This window comes from Macaca thibetana, chromosome 8, assembly GCF_024542745.1.
Source record: "Macaca thibetana thibetana isolate TM-01 chromosome 8, ASM2454274v1, whole genome shotgun sequence".
NCBI classification, from domain to species: Eukaryota; Metazoa; Chordata; class Mammalia; order Primates; family Cercopithecidae; genus Macaca; species Macaca thibetana.
In genome coordinates, this window is record NC_065585.1 from 26,187,238 (window position 1) to 26,203,515 (window position 16,278).

General features: G+C 38.4%; 1 protein-coding gene across 1 annotated transcript in view; it reads left to right on the top strand.

Moving 5' to 3' along the window:
• Nucleotides 1-3,210: 3,210 nt before the first annotated feature.
• TNFRSF11B (TNF receptor superfamily member 11b) overlaps nucleotides 3,211-16,278 on the top strand; it is a 28,396-nt gene continuing 15,328 nt past the window's right edge. Inside the window, exon 1 of the mRNA XM_050802104.1 lies at nucleotides 3,211-3,653. Within this exon, the coding sequence (XP_050658061.1) occupies nucleotides 3,543-3,653 (111 nt within the window). The 5' untranslated portion in view covers nucleotides 3,211-3,542. The remainder of the gene's footprint in view (nucleotides 3,654-16,278) is intronic.

Genomic DNA, 16,278 nt, shown 5'->3' on the forward strand with positions numbered 1-16,278 from the left:
CAGAATCACATTATAGGTGAGTAGTGAACCATAAGTAGCAACTACTGACCGCTAGTCCAACTCGTTCAGGCAAACTCTTGAGCTGCTGGTGGCTTGCTTCATCAGAAAGTGAGTCAGCTAGATAACTTTACCTTTACCTTTCTGTACATTATTTTTTAAATATATATGTTTTAAAACATAGTCTAGACCTATAAAGGTAAATAGTTTGTGTCTCAAATATTAATATGGTTAAAATTGTGTTTTTAAAGGAGGAAATTGACAACATTAATAAAATAAATCAATGGGCTATCTGCTGTTTTTCTCTGTTCCTTTTATAAAATAAGAATAAAAATTCTTTTTAATAACAATGAAATAACAAGGAATTTGTTCTTGTTCTTCAAGTTAATATCCTTTTGTCTGCATAACCAGAACTATTATTTACAATTTTCAGGTGAGGAAGCATAGGCACAAGATGCTTTAGACACTTTTCAGTTACGTTAGGGCTGTGTGGCTTGTCTCCCAAATCACCTAAGTCAATTGCTTTCCTGAGTCTCAGGTATTTCCATTATGATGATGATTATAAATGACCATCTGCATCAGGGCCTGTGCTACTGTGCTAGAGATAAAGTGTTTTCCCCGTAGGAACTCCTAATATTCAGGCACCATTTCTCTAAGCTTTAGAAGTGGCTGAAATGGGGTTTGGGGGGAGTAGACAGTATGTCATTGGGGGCCAATCCAAAATCTGTTCAACATGGGACCTAATTCAGAAGAGTTTAGGATACAAGAGATGAGGAATATCTGATGAGGTATCCCCTAGAAAGTCAGCATCACATATATCTGGTGCCTAGAAACAGAAGGTTAAATTTATGGAACATTCTGCTTAATGTCACCGATGGCCTCTGTCAATGAGGGATCTGTCACAGGAAGATGAACGTAGTCTTCTAGTTACTGTTCGAATGTCCCCCTTTGGGTTCAGCCTAGAATCCCTGGGTCCATTCCAATTAAATCTTAAAATGAACTCCAGCTCAGAGTGTTCAGAGCCTGCAGCCCACAGTAGTGGATTACTTAGGAATACCCTAGGGGATGGGCCAGATTGCTCCAAGAATATAACAAATGAAATGACTGATAACTCATGGTCTCTGTCAGTTTCCTGTCAGTGGGTGATGAATAAAAGGCCCACAGTTAGACCCTGAAATGAAAGGCACAATCAATACACAGTCTATTTTGTGATTCTAGATAAATGGTGCCCCAACCTGTCTCCAGATTACACCTAATCACCAATCCCCTGAATCCCCAAATCACCACCATCGCTCCTTTACAGGGAGAGCCAGAATTTGAGCTAAAAGCTTCAGTGAATACCATAGAAAAATATGTAGTTCCTGCCCTCAGGAGCTTACAATCTAGATTTGCCTTGTGCTTATACAAATGTCCACATGAGAACCTCAGATAATAACACTTAATGAGCACTCGCTATGTGCTGGACACTATTTTTAGTGTTTTACATCTTTTATCTAATTCAATCTTTACAATAACCTTTATGATACTTTGAGGTAGATATGATTATTATCCTCATTATAGGAATAAAAAACAAAATGGAAACACAAATAGGTAAGGCAACTAGTCTGAGGTCACAGAGCTAGGAAAAATTGGAGTTGGGGCTCAAATCTAGGTTTCAAAGGCCAGTATCTTAGGTATTACCCTAGAATAATCATAACTATAGGAAATAATTCCTATGGGCCAGGCATTGTGCTGAGTTATTTTACATGCATTACTTTATTTAATGCTCATAATTAGTGATCACCATCATTTATATAATTGTTTTTTAAATGCTTCCATTTGCTTTCTCTCACATTTCTGCAATATCAGCATATTTTTATCTTATAGATGAGGCTTAGGGAGACATAAACGTTTCCCAGGGTTAACACTGAAGGACTCAATTCTTGATTAGTTTTCTCTAAGGTCTGACACCAACATATTGACATCATTTTATGTTCTGAGAAAAACACCTTCAAATAATATCCTAGACAAATATTACTCTAACAAAAACAATAATACTGCTATTTATATAGTGCTTCACTACTAACACTTGGATTGACCTGAGTCCCGTGGCAAGTCTAAGTGTTGATATCTCAGGTTATAGATGTCGAAACTACGATTCAAAATATGAGGAGTGATTTGGAGTCACACAACTTTATCCACACTCACTGAGCTACATTTATTCACTAGTTCACTTAAGAAACCAGCATGCTGTTATATTCTGGCCCTTGAGGAACAAAGCTGAATGACACCGCCATCTTCTGTAATTTGTAGCGTGGAACAGTCTCTGGATCCACTTTGAACTAGTGGTGGAAGGATGTCCATTGGAAGGGGCAAGTGCTCTGATCCCGGTGGGCCATCCTTGCTCCCCGGAGGTCCCCTCTCCTGATTCTTCACCTTCCTTTCCTTGAATCTGGTGAAAGGCAGTATTTGCCCTTCTCTGGAGACATGTAACTTGAACACTTGGCCCTGATGGGGAAGCAGCTCTGCAGGGACTTTTTCAGCCATCTGCAAACAGTTTCAATGGCAACCCGAGAACTGTAATCCATGAATGGGACTAGCTTTACAAGTCATCAAGTCTAACTTCCAGACTAGGGAATTGATGGAGACAGCAAACCCCAGAGCAAAGTGCCAAACTTCTGTCAATAGCTTGAGGTTAGTGGAAAGACCTCGAGGAGACAACTCCAGAAGTTCAGCACCTAGTAAGCTCTGGCACCAATAGCCCTTTCTTGATGATGGTGTTGGTGAAGGAAATAGTGCTCCACAAGGTTCTCCCTACCCTAGGCAGTTCAATTTTCACTCTGCAGATTCTCTCTGGCTGTAACTACCCCAGATAACAAGGAGTGAATGCAGAATAGCACGGGCTTTAGGGCCAATCAGACATGAGTTAGAAAAATTCCTACTACATGGTTTATGTAAACTTGAAGATGAATAATTGCGAACTCCCCGAACAGGGCTCAGACAATGCCATGCATAAAGAGGGGCCCTGTAATTTGAGGTTTCAGAACCAGAAGTGAAGGGGTCAGGCAGCCGGGAACGGCGGAAATTCACAGCTTTCGCTCAGCGAGGGGACAAAGGTCTGGGACACACTCCAGCTGCGTCTGGATCTTGGCTGAATCGGACGCTCAGGGTGGAGGAGACACAAGCACGGCAGCTGCCCAGCGTGTGCCCAGCCCTCCCACTGCTGGTCCCGGCTGCCAGGAGGCTGGCCGCTGGCGGGAAGGGGCCGGGAAACCTCAGAGCCCCGCAGAGACAGCAGCCGCCTTGTTCCTCAGCCTGGTGGCTTTTTTTTCCCCTGCTCTCCCAGGGGCCAGACACCAGCGCCCCACCCCTCAGGCCCCACCTCCCTGGGGGATCCTTTCCTCCCCAGCCCTGAAAGCGTTAACCCTGGAGTTTTCTGCACACCCCCCGACGGCTCCCGCCCAAGCTTCCTAAAAAAGAAAGGTGCAAAGTTTGGTCCAGGATAGAAAAATGACTGATCAAAGGCAGGCGATACTTCCTGTTGCTGGGACGCTATATATAACGTGATGAGCGCACGGGCTGCAGAGACGCACCGGAGCGCTCGCCCAGCTGCCGCCTCCAAGCGCCTGAGGTTTCCTGGGACCACAATGAACAAGTTGCTGTGCTGCGCGCTCGTGGTAAGTCCCTGGGCCAGCCGACGGGTGCCCGGCGCCTGGGGAGGCTGCTGCCACCTGGTCTCCCAACCTCCCAGCGGACCGGCGGGAAGAAGGCTCCACTCGCTCCCTCCCAGGAGAGGCTTGGGGTCAGGCTGGAGCAGGAAACCGCTTTTAAGTTATGCCATGCTTCCCCTAGGGTGTCTTTTTACGCTGCAAAGTTCCTGCTGACTTTATGGAAGACAGACAGCGAGAGAGACAGAGACAGACAGCGAGTGAGAGAGAGAGAGAGAGAGAGAGAGAGAGAGAGAGAGAGAGAGAGAGAGAGAGAGAGAGAGACAGCAAGAGAGAGAGAGAGAGAACAGAAGAGAGAGAACTTTTCGTTTGAAGGTTTTTTTAGTCTTTAAGCTTTTGTCTTCATCTCGGAATATTAACGCCCTCATGTAGTCCATAGTATCTTTGCTTAATGAACTTGGACTTTTATTATTAGTGGCAAAGAAGTGGTCCCTTAGATTCAGAGTAAGTTGGAAGAAGACGTTGGTCTTCTTAAAACCATTATAATTAGAATATAATTTGGATACATGGAATATGGCATGATAGATTATTAGATTTTTCTAATGCAGTATGGGATATTTGGAATAATTTGGAGAAAAGATCTGTCTTTCGCATACACACACACTTAACTGTGCAATTTAATATTTTAATAAAATTTTATTGTTAAAATTATTTCACTTCTCAACTTCAATATACTGTGGAAAATATTGGCCATATGTTATGTTCTAAAATATATCTAAATAATTGAAATTCCCTAAATAGGGCTAAAAATTTTTTCTAAAATGTTATTTGGAAAAGAAAGGAATCTCTGTAACATAGATTTTTTTTTTTTAAGCTTAGGTTTTGATCAAGTTAATAAGATTTGCATGTAAGTTTTTCTACGACCAATGACTTATTTTCTTTATGTCACTAGAGTGTAGAGTACATCAAGATATGAATCAGAAATTTATGCAAGGCTAGGAAAAGCCATATTTAAGCCACATATGTGTTTTGGAAGTGTTTGAGTAAATGTTTGAATTTCAACCTCCAACCCACAAATAATGAATAGAAGGCTAGGTAGTCTTCCACTTAGTTCCTAGGATACAGAAACATAAATAAGTGAATAAATAGCAAAGACACTAAAGAACAGGTAAGTTGGATAGGAATCTACCCATAAGTATGTTAAAATACATATGTGTGTGTGTGTGTGTGTGTGTGTGTCTGTGTGTGTATGTATAACTTCATCACTATAGATACTTTGGAGAGCTTTTAAAAAAGTGAACCTTTATTAAAATATAACACATAGAGAATTGTGCAAGTCGTAAGTGCCTAATGCAGTTTTTCTAAGTGAGCACTTGTGAGCTAGCACACAGATTAAGAAACATATTATCAGCACCCCAGGAACTCCCATCACTATTATGTCCATGGCCAGAACAATCAGTATTCTGATTGGAACACCATACATGAATTTTGCTTGTATTTGAACTTTCTATAAATGGAATTTATTCATTTTTTTGCATTTGACTGCCTTCACTCAAAGTTCTGTTGTGAGATTCATCTGTACTATAGGATATATAATAATTTGTCCATTTTCGCTGCTGTATAGTATTCCATTGTATGGACACACCACAATTGATTTAATCATCCTAGTTTTGGGTTAGTATAAATAACGCTGCTGTTAATATGGGGACACTTTTATTCTTCCTAGCCCTTTTTATTGTTTCAAAGATTTAATTAATAATAAACATACTAGCAATGAGTTAAATTTCAGGATTTCCACTAAATAATATAGGTTTCTACTTAGAAGTATCCATAAATGATAGTAAAATAGTTTTATATGTGGTCTGTACAGGAAGATAGACATAATACTAATTTTAGATGATACAGCATTATCAAAAGAGAAGACTTTGTGTTGGGAACACAGTAAATACTTTATACAGGAAGAATTTTGCTTCCCCTTTAGCTTCTGAGAGTTACTTTATTTTGAAAATGATTGCAAATGGACACTTTGTATTTACACATAGAGTCCAGATGCCCTTTTGTAAAACCAAGGTGCCATTGTAGGAACTAGAAGCACCACAGATATTTATTTCTTTATAATGGGCATTCCACTAGCACTAAGCATCAGGACAGTGTGAAAAGCAAGATGGACACTATTCCTGTCACCATGGACCCATAATGTAATGGAGAAAGCAGATTGGGCAAGTAATTGTGTATATAGAGTTGCAAAACAGAAACTAATGGGTGACTTGGGAATATAAAAGATTCTGCCTTATAGCATCTTATAAGGGAAGTTCCTAGTGCAGTGTTATCATGTGGACCAAGATTCAAATACCAGTACCACCACTTACCTGAGAAATGACTGTGGCCAAGTTACTTCTTTCTTGAATTTTAGTTTTGTATTTTATAAAATGATAATAATGATATGCATATATCCAAGATACCCACGTAAAGTTTCTGCTTCATATCAACACTAGCTTCTAGCATGATGCTCACAGAGAACTTACTATAGGACAATCTAGGGCCAAGTGAATTATGTAAACGAAGTGCTGATGATACTCAGAGAAGGGACAGATAGCCATCTACTGTCATCCCGGAGGAGGGGTATGATGTGTCATTGTTGGAGATTTAAAATCAGGCGTCCTGGACCAAAGAAGTGAGAGAAGGCAAGATTGTGTAGCAAAATAGAATTCTAGATTCTTTTTCTGAGAGCAGAGGATATGCTGGTAGGTAAGCAGAGAAGGAGGTAGGAATGGGATGTTGTCATTAGTACTAACGTCACAGACATGGGTTTTCCTGGAATGTTCCTTAATGCATTGAAGCAGAGGCCTTCTCTGCTTCACTCAGGCTTAGGTTTTAACGGATGGCTGTAACTTCCCATCATTTAGTATCAGAATTATCCATTGAACTTCTCAAAGCTAAGCTCTGAATTAATGTTGTGATACTAGGAGTTGGGGTGGAGAAGTGGGCAGGGAGGGAGTAGATTTATTTTTTTCTCAGGAAAAATGTCTGGTCTGTTTTCCTGTAGGATAATGCCTCTGGGGGCTTTTTGTTGTTTTATAGTTGTTATTTTGGTTTCCTCTCCCTCCCCCTAGTGGTTAAGTTTTTTTTGTTGTTGTTTGTTTGTTTGTATTTTTTTTTTGTTTTAAGAGAACGAATACCCTGTAGTTTCTAGGAAAATCTGACAAACCCTCAATCCAAAACAGTCCTGATCCCTGTCCATAGCAACGCTCCTGGCCTAGGTCACCTAGCAACCTCCAGCACAATTTCTCATTTCAATCTAGTTTCAAATTTCACTTCTTAAGCTGAAACTACAGCTGTCAAATTCCATTGATCAGGGAAGTAAGGGTTCTGCACCAGATGGTTTATCTGGTTAGTTCTAGAAGGACAGCTATGGCAGTGTTGATCAAAGGGAACTAAACACACACTCAGGTATTTTTGCTCTCCTAGCCACTAACTTGCCTACTGGGTTTTGCTCTTGGCAACCCTCAGCCCCCTGCTGGCATGTTCCCTTTGTGTGAAAGCTTTTTGTGAAAAGTATTATTTTCTCTAGCATCTCATTAACCAACAACATTTCCTTTAGTTTGAGTTTCTCCTTTGCAGCCAAAAAAGAAAAAAAAAAAAAAAGACTGGGGAATATTTTGAAGGGAAACAGTAATCTTACAAAAATTTATGTTTGCATGAAAGCCTTGACTGATGATGCCTAGCTGCTCCTTCTGTTGCTACAATGGAGCGGAGATGCCAAAATTATCAGGATATTTGTGTGGTTTACCCTGTAGGGCAGTAGTTCTCAATTATATCAGATTTCTTCCATGCACTTTGACAATAAATCCTTTGTAACAACCTCCTTGCTCTCCTGAAATGAAATTCAGAGTGCATATATTTTACCTGCACATATAATTTTTAAAAATCAATATACTGGCATAACTATACTATAAAGAGTAATAAAAGGAAAGTAATTTATAATAAAATAGGCTTCACTAGAAGACATAAAGAAGTAGTGATGTGCTAGCATCTTTTTGTAAAATTGCCATGAACACATCACTAGGAATAAAGACTGGGGAACATGTGTAATATTGGTGACTCAAAAACATGGTCAGCATTGGCTTTGGTACTGTGATTTTCTGAAATGGTGAAAAAATGTTGCTAGAGTTTTAAACAGAACAAGTTTTAATAATCTTCTATCACATTTTATCTTGTTAAATTCCTGAAAAATTATGGATAACAATCATGCAAAAAACACTTCGTGTGTATATAAAATGGAGTTCTGGTCTAGACTCAGATACTAATAAATAGGTTTTTTAATTTAGATTACTTGTATCAGTGGTCAATAGGACATGAACGTGTGTGGGATGTGTGATTATTCTTCATTGTTCAGGATGTCCAGCAGCATACAGTCATTATGACCAGAGAAATGCCCCCACAGATTCCTAGAACTTCTCCTGAGGGATAGCACCACCTCTGTGGCAAAGTATGAGCTCTTTGCAAGCACAGATTTTCATCTTGTTCATTTGTAGCCCCAGGGTCTCCATAGTGCATGACACTAAGGTGTGTTTCCTGAGTCAAAGGAGCTATAAAGAGATCTGCTAGGGTGTTGGATAATCTGCTAGCAAGTTCCATGGATGTTCTAACAGAATTTAGCTTACTGCCAGATAGTTCACTTCTAATGTTAACTTTGATCTCTTTGAAAAGATACACATAACATCCTACCCACCTGACCAATATTTTAAATACATTTGTACATTCCTACTGTAAAGGTTCATATCAATACCTTCACGAAAGCCCATTCTTAAGTAACAAAAATGAACCAGATTCATATATTGATATTTGGAGTGCGATCTAAGCCTGGCAGGACTGGTTTTCTGGCCTTCCCATCCAGCTGGGACTGTGTGCTATCTACTGAATAGAGAATACAAGTATACACAGCTACTGAGTGGAGAACAAATGATGGTGGGTTTGGACATCAACTGTTCATTTTTGGTTTGATAAATTTTATATGTTTGTAACATGTCTCAGTAGAGATGTCAAGTAGGCATTTAGACATAAAATATTTCAGAGTGCAGGAGAAGGCTGGGCTGGAGATTTAAAAAAATGTGTCTCATCAGCCTAGAGAAGACTTTTGGAGCCCTAGAGAAGGATGACTTCACATGCCAAGACAGAAGAGTGTGAAGCTGCCCCAGAGCACAATTCTGATATCGATAGCCTGGTAAACAAAATGCAAATATGAACAGCACTAGCAGCCATGTTTAGAAAAGAAAACAAGAATCAAAATAAAACTTAGCAACCCACAATAGCAGGAACTAGTGAATCGGAAATCCTAGGAACATCCATAAACTATCTACGCGAGAAGAAAGAGTGAGGTATGGCCAACTTGAAATAGATACAAGGACGGTGTTTTTATGTGACATGTAATTAGTTTTTGGAACTCACTACCACAGAATATTTTGGGGTAACTAGCATAGAAAGTCTAAAAAAAGAATCATTTTAGACAGTTGTAAGGGATAAGAATAGTGTTACAACACATTAGGTAAGAAACTGAGTGGTACCCACTCTCTCTCACATTTACCTGGCCTCTCTAAATGAATGATCCGAGGCTAGAACAGTCTTTAGACCCACTAAAATGGTTCTTTCCAGCTACAAGTTGACATAATTTCCGAGGTGCTTGAGTAGTTTTTCACCCCAATTTCTCAGAAGCACCTGAGTCAGCCAGACCATAACTGGATAGAGGATGCAAGAGGAAATGAAATGTAATTCCTAAAGCCCTTCCAAAAAAAGTAATGTGCTGATAATGACTTTGATTTACCACTTTATTGTTGTGATTTTTTAAAAAATTCACCTCTCTAGATTTATAGTCTTAATACCTATTAAAATATTTAATTTCCTTGAAGCCATTTTCTTTAAAAATAAAATGAATAGCTTTGAGATTTGTACTCCAATTCAGACTGGACCTTTTCTATAACAGCCTCTTCAATAATCACCAATAAAATAGGAAAATAGGTGTCAAGATGAATTTAGATTCAAGACAAGACAGTGACTCATCTAAGCTTTGTGGCTGCCTTTAGTAAATCCAATTTTCTTCTCTGGTCTTTGATCCAGAAACCTCAGTTTTCTTGCCATGTAATACTACTTCCTTGTTCCAAAAAATGATTTCTTTTATTCTTAGAAATATGAATATCAGCACTCTATTCCTTAAAAAATTCTCCTGACCATCAATTTGCATCAATTTCACCACCACCACCATCGCCAAAGAATGTAATTTAACAATTCAGTTGTGGGTCATGGTGACAATACTTTTGCAGTGGCAGTGGTGAGAGGCAAGAGTTTCTCATTCTGAGACACATTCTTCTTGTCTTTTAGCCAACATGCATAGAAGTTATGAATGTGTGCATTTTTCATATTCCAATTAAATTTGGAAAGCCAGGTTCCAAAGTTCTCAGTTCTATTTAGTCTCTGAACTCTAATGGGTGACACCACTTCTATGGGTCTTACTTCCAGCATCGCTAAAATAGAGGTGTTAGAATAGGTGATATGTGGAAAGTCTGATGTAAAGATTTTGCCATCTGAACACACACACACACACACGATTGTGCATTATTTCCTGCTCAAAACATGCAAATATCAAACAGACTTGTCTATAAAAAACATTATAGGAGTGTTTTAAAATATTCTATTTTGTTGCCTTTGTCAAAGTTTATTCTGCCCCATTGGTTCATGTATAAGAAATCCTATTTAAATCAGTGAGACTACAAGATGAAGCAGCTTTTGAAATGTCACCTACTGTTAGGTAGTATTACTTATATATTTTAGAGTCACAAATTATTCTTTTAAGCCAAAAAATATCTTCTCATTCTGAGACACATTCTTCTTGTCTTTAGCCAGTATGCATAGAAGTTATGAATGTGAGTATTTTTCATATCCCATTTAGTTAAAAGCAGGTTCAAGACATCCCCTCAGGACTTACTGAAGAGATGTAATTATGGTCACTTGCAGTCTCCTTGGACGCATTGAGTGGAATTTTCTTTGAATTTGTATTCACAAGGAAGTACTTGACAACTGCACACCATTCTTTGGAATAAATGTCAAACCTTCAGGCAGAGTAAGCATGATAATGGGTATGTTGGCATGACCATTAACAACTACACTTGAATAATACACCAGGCTGATGGACAGAAACCTCTGCACCCACGCTCTGTTTCCTGTCTCTTCTTTTAATATCCAGTAAAAATGTAAAAAACAAAAACAAAAACAAAAAACAAAACAAAAAAAACCCCAACTAGATTGTGCTAAAATAAATGCCAATAGAAAGCATGAGCAATGTTTATGAGGATGGTGTACTTGTTGGTGCTCTTTGCCAGTTGTTCCCAGTTCTTCTGCCTTCCAGAAGCTTGGTGGGATTGTGTATCCTAGTTTCCTGATAAGGATGGGGTCGGGGAGAACGTGAATAGTTCTGGCCAGTAATTCATGAGTTAAAATGATATAAGTCACTTCCAAATTAGAGCACTTAATAGTTGATGTATACAGCCCTCCCAAAGTTTTTTGTTTTTTCCCTTTTCCTCCTTGACAGCAAATCAGCAATATTTCAGGTGTTGGTTGCTATATCATCCTAGGTCCTGGACAGAAGACAATGTTAAGAGTCTTCAGTAGACCAACTAGGGACTTTACTAGGTCTGAGAAATAAACTTTTGTTGTTTTTAAGCCAGTGAGATGCTTGAAGTTGTTTATTGGCCTGACATAAGACCCAACCATCCTTGACTTATTCAGTAGCCAAATCCCAGTTGTATCTGATCATTGAGGGTAAGCAACTGCAAAGAACATTTACAAACCCCAAAAGACTAAATCTGTGATTTTAGATTCTCCAACCCCTTCTTCATCAAAGCTATTGTTAGAAAGATTCATGAAGAAGGATCTCTTTTGCCTTCTGCTGCTGAAAATTCAAAAATTCAAAATTTAGATTACATAAAGGGTTAGCTGGGCTGCAAAGTGGGAAGGTCAACAGACACTTAACAATACACTCCAAATCAAACACCCTATTATGTGACAGTAAGCAAACAGGGATCCTGTTTTTCCTTGCTTCCAGTTCACCCTTTGTAGAAGTTCAGTTATCTTCATCTACAACTTCTACCCATTTAAGCCAGGCCAAAAGGAGGAAGCCATAAAATAGAAAGACGCTAATCATTTTTAGAATAGGTACTGTATTTGGACCTTATATACCATATTTCACTTAATTTTTACAAAAAGCCTATGATGCAGAGATTAGTATCTCTGTCTCAAAGATAAGGAAATTGAGGTTCAGAGAAGTTACGTAACTTTCCCTAATGTTACCCAGCTGAGAAATTTTTCTGCTCTATACTAGTGTATATATATTAGCTGAGTCCAGTAAAAAATACCCATTAATTAGAGGAAACCCTCTGTGGATACCCTGAACTCAGAGTTTTCCACAGGGGTTAAGAATGCCCAGGATGGGGTTCATGAAGGTCAAATCCTTGGGTGAAGTGATTTTAGTATATTTCTCATCCTTTTTTCAGCTCCTTCTTCAAGCTTCAGGTGTTTACCATATTTCTTTTCTTAGCAATTAAGCGCCCTAGCCTTAGTGGATATGAGTCTAAGCCCAGATTCCCTAGGTAACAGAACATAAAACAAAAACTTTGAGTACCTTTTAGAAAGTGCAGTCCTGGGGAAGCAGGAGAAAGTGTATGATGAGTAATGTAGAAAAGGAAGAGAACAGGGAGCAAATTACTGAGAAGCTATTGCTTAGTATAAATTGCAACTGATTACTCAATCTCATAGGACTGTCTTCCAGAGAGGTTGTGTAAAGTACTGTATTTTAGGACAAGAGAAGAAGGGAGAAGCATTTATTCACCAGTATGAGTAGATAGGTGGATGGATGAATAGGTGGATGGGTGGATGGATGGATGAATGGTCAAATAGGTAGGTAGGTAGATGGATAGATAGTAAATCATATTGAATTTTGTGTTGTAGTTGGTCATTTATATGTCTGTCTTCTTCATAACTGCAAGTTCCCAGAGGGAAAAGTCAGTTGTTAAAGGCTTAGGTTCAGACAGGATAGGATTTAAATCCCAGCTTGAATGTGTGCTAGTTCTGACACCTTTAAAAAGTCACTCAACTTCTTTGAGATTCGGTTTCTTTATATGTAAAATGGGGATAATCATATCTCATTAGAGATTGTTGCAGGGGATGGAAGGTAATAGCAAGTGAAGAAAGGGCTGAGTATAGAGCCCACTATACAATAATATAGTATACTAAGTTATTAATATTTGCCGTATCACCCAGGGCTTCCAATATGATGTTTTGCTCATCATAGACATGCAGTCAATATCTGCAGGTTTAGCTTGGATTCTGTTTTAGTCCATCTCTTCTTCTAGTTTCTATTCTATTTCATCATCACATGGCTTTTCGTATCTAGTTTTCACCAGCCGTCCATTGTCATATATTGATTGGGCTTTAATATAGGTCATTAAAAACCAAAAGGGATTCATAAGGTAATGTGAGCAATGCATTATCTTCAAAGAAAAGCAACTGTAGAAATAAAATGGAACTTAAAAATTGATGCTCAAAAATATCAACATATAAAAATATTTTTCCAGTTCTGAGCCAGAATGCCAGGGATTGTAGCTGGAAGACCCCGAGGTAGTGGTGCTACCCTTGTGCTTGTCAGGTGGGCCTGAATGAGATAATTACAATGAAAAATTTGGCCATCCCTGCTGTTGAATTGGCTTTACAAACTTGATGCCAATTCTCAAATCTGATGATTAACAGAAGCCCAAAGGAAGAAATATTAAGATCTATGAGATAAAATATGTGCGATTTCTGTATATCTTCTTGGGAAAGTTTTAAGCATATCCCTGCATTACAAGTTCTCTTTTCTCAGATTTTTTGTTGTGTTTTTTTTTGTTTGTTTGTTTGCCTTCACTTGTTAATCTGTTAAATATTGTCTATAACATTCCCCTGAAGAAGCAAAAAACATCATAAGCAAATTCAACCTAACAATTATGATTGATTCCAAACACAAACAAGGTATTGCTAATTAATTTAAAAGCCTTCAGACAACTAAAGGAGACTTCTGAAGGGAACAAAAATTACACTGAAAGTTAAATTTTACCTGAAGACAGTTCTTCAGCCTCAAGGGAAGCAAAATCGTGTGGAATCTGGCCCAGTGACTCATCTAATAAATCATAATTGTTTGTGTTTCTTTTCCCCTGTTCACCTAGGAAAGCAGTTGGAAGCAAATCAGGTCTGTATAGATGAACAGATTTAATTCATTTGCCCTTCCTGCCTTACCTAAAGACATAATCCTTGGCCAAACAACTGGCTATTGTGAAAACTATTAAGCAGTGGTAGACTCTCAGGTGGGGAACTGGCAGCAGTAGATAAACCTCTCCCATGAGTTGTCTGCTCTTTTCACACATTTACCTTTAAAATGGAAGTTAAGAACAAATGGAACAGTACATACAAGACACCATGTGAGATGCTTTAAAAAAAATCTCTTCCTTTAGGCACTTTCGGTCATCACTATCATTTTACAGATGAGAAAATTGCAGGCTTTGTGCTTATTCTTGCGAATGTATCCTTTACATGGTGAATATTTATTGGCATCTGTAGAATTCCAATGATCCAAATGACACATAGTAGATAATCAATATGTCTATTGATTTGAAAAAAGTTAGATATATTGAATACTTGCCATTTGTAAGACACCATGCTAAGCATTTAAGAAATACAGAGACAAATTATTTTCTAGCTGAGTTTTCTAAACAAAGTCATGGAACTGCCTTGAATCATTTGTTTTACACCAAGAAAATGATGCCAATTGGGAAGATGCTGAAACTAATTTTATCAACAAATCCAAGGTGCTTTTTTTCTGGAGACAAGAACAGGGTAGATAATGAACTTATGGCACAATTTAGGTGTATTACTTCATACAGAACAAGAATCTTCAAAATGTCTCCAGAAATGAGTCTGATTTGAAATGTCTTCTACTTCCTACCTCCTGTGTAATGAGTATGTGTAATAATGTCTCATGATAGTCTGACCCATATTTCTTACCAAGTTTGGGTCCCTTCGTTGATTTGAAATATAACAATTGTACTGAGGTAGGTAAAAATAAGGCTTATTTTTATTGTAGAGGTGAGATCATGGTTACTAAGTAGTGGTGGAGCTCAATTTGGAATTATGGTATGCAGATTCTAAATGCAGGTTTCCCAGCTGAAAGTGCTTTTGTTAATTGATTGATCAAATAGCCAAGCTGTGCACTTTTTCAGAACTTACCCATTTAGCACCTTCTTTTTTTAATACTTTAAGATCTAGGGTGCATGTGTACAACATGCAGGTTTTTAACATAGGTATACATGTGCCATGTTGATTTGCTGCACCCATCAACTCATTTACATTAGGTATTTCTCCTAATGCTATCCCTCCCCCAGCTCCCCAGCCCCCAACAGGCCCTGGTGTGTGATGTTTCCCGCCCTGTGTCCAAGTGATCTCATTGTTTAATTCCCACCTGTGAGTAAGAACATGCGGTGTTTGGTTTTCTGTCCTTGTGATAGTTTGCTGAAAATGATGGTTTCCAGCTTCATCCATGTCCCTGCAAAGGACATGAACTTATCCTTTTTTATGGCTGCATAGTATTCCATAGTGTATATAGATTTAGCACCCTTTTTAAAATTCTCTGTGCTTTTTTTTTTTTTAATCCTTCCCTTTTTCATCCTACCTCACCAAATGTTTGTAAGTCTCAAGGGTTAACACTTTTGTCCTTTTTGGCTTGTACACAATTTCCTTGGGTAATGTCACTCCAGTCTCTCTGCTTCTAGAGTAATTTATGTGCTCATAACCATGAAAGCTATGTCTTCAGCTGCTTTTCTGTCCTGAGTTCCCAATACATACTTCTAATTGTCTACCAGACATCATCACTTGAGTCTCCTATAGAAGGCAGATAAGATGTTCCAAATCAAATTCATTCTCTTTCTCCACAATTGTTGGCTCTTCCTGCTGCCAGTAATTAATGGCAACACCACATACCTACTGGCTAGAATTCATGGATGTGCTCTTCAATTGCTTCTTAGCACCACCCCCTCCCAATGTGACCAGGCAACATGTCATACCTATTCCTTCCTCTCCTTCTCCATTACCAGTACCCCTTACAGTTTCCAACCTCTTTCTCTATTGAGTCTTTTCTTGCTCTTCTTTCTCCCCTTTTATTCCTCCAATTGTTTCGCAGTGATTTGTATTTTACATCAGAATGGGCTTTTGGATGCATGCTAACATTAACTTATTCAACTCCACTTAGCCATATTCTCAGAATACAGCAATTGTTTCAGTGAGTGCTTGTTGAATGAATAAATGAATTATTTGAGGAATGGAGGAAAAGGGGAGAGGAGGTGTAATATAAGACTATAAAAAATCAAATAAACTGACATTCACAGGAAGATGGTTTTTGATAACTTTCATGACTTATACTACAAGAGATCTTTAGTAAATAGTATATATCCTGGATGTTTCCTTTCTTGGCTAAGATGAACTGTAAACTGACATGGTTTTCAAACTGACCAGAAGTTTAGCTAACTCTGGGTAGTCCTCAAATAGTTCTTTGTGGCAAAGA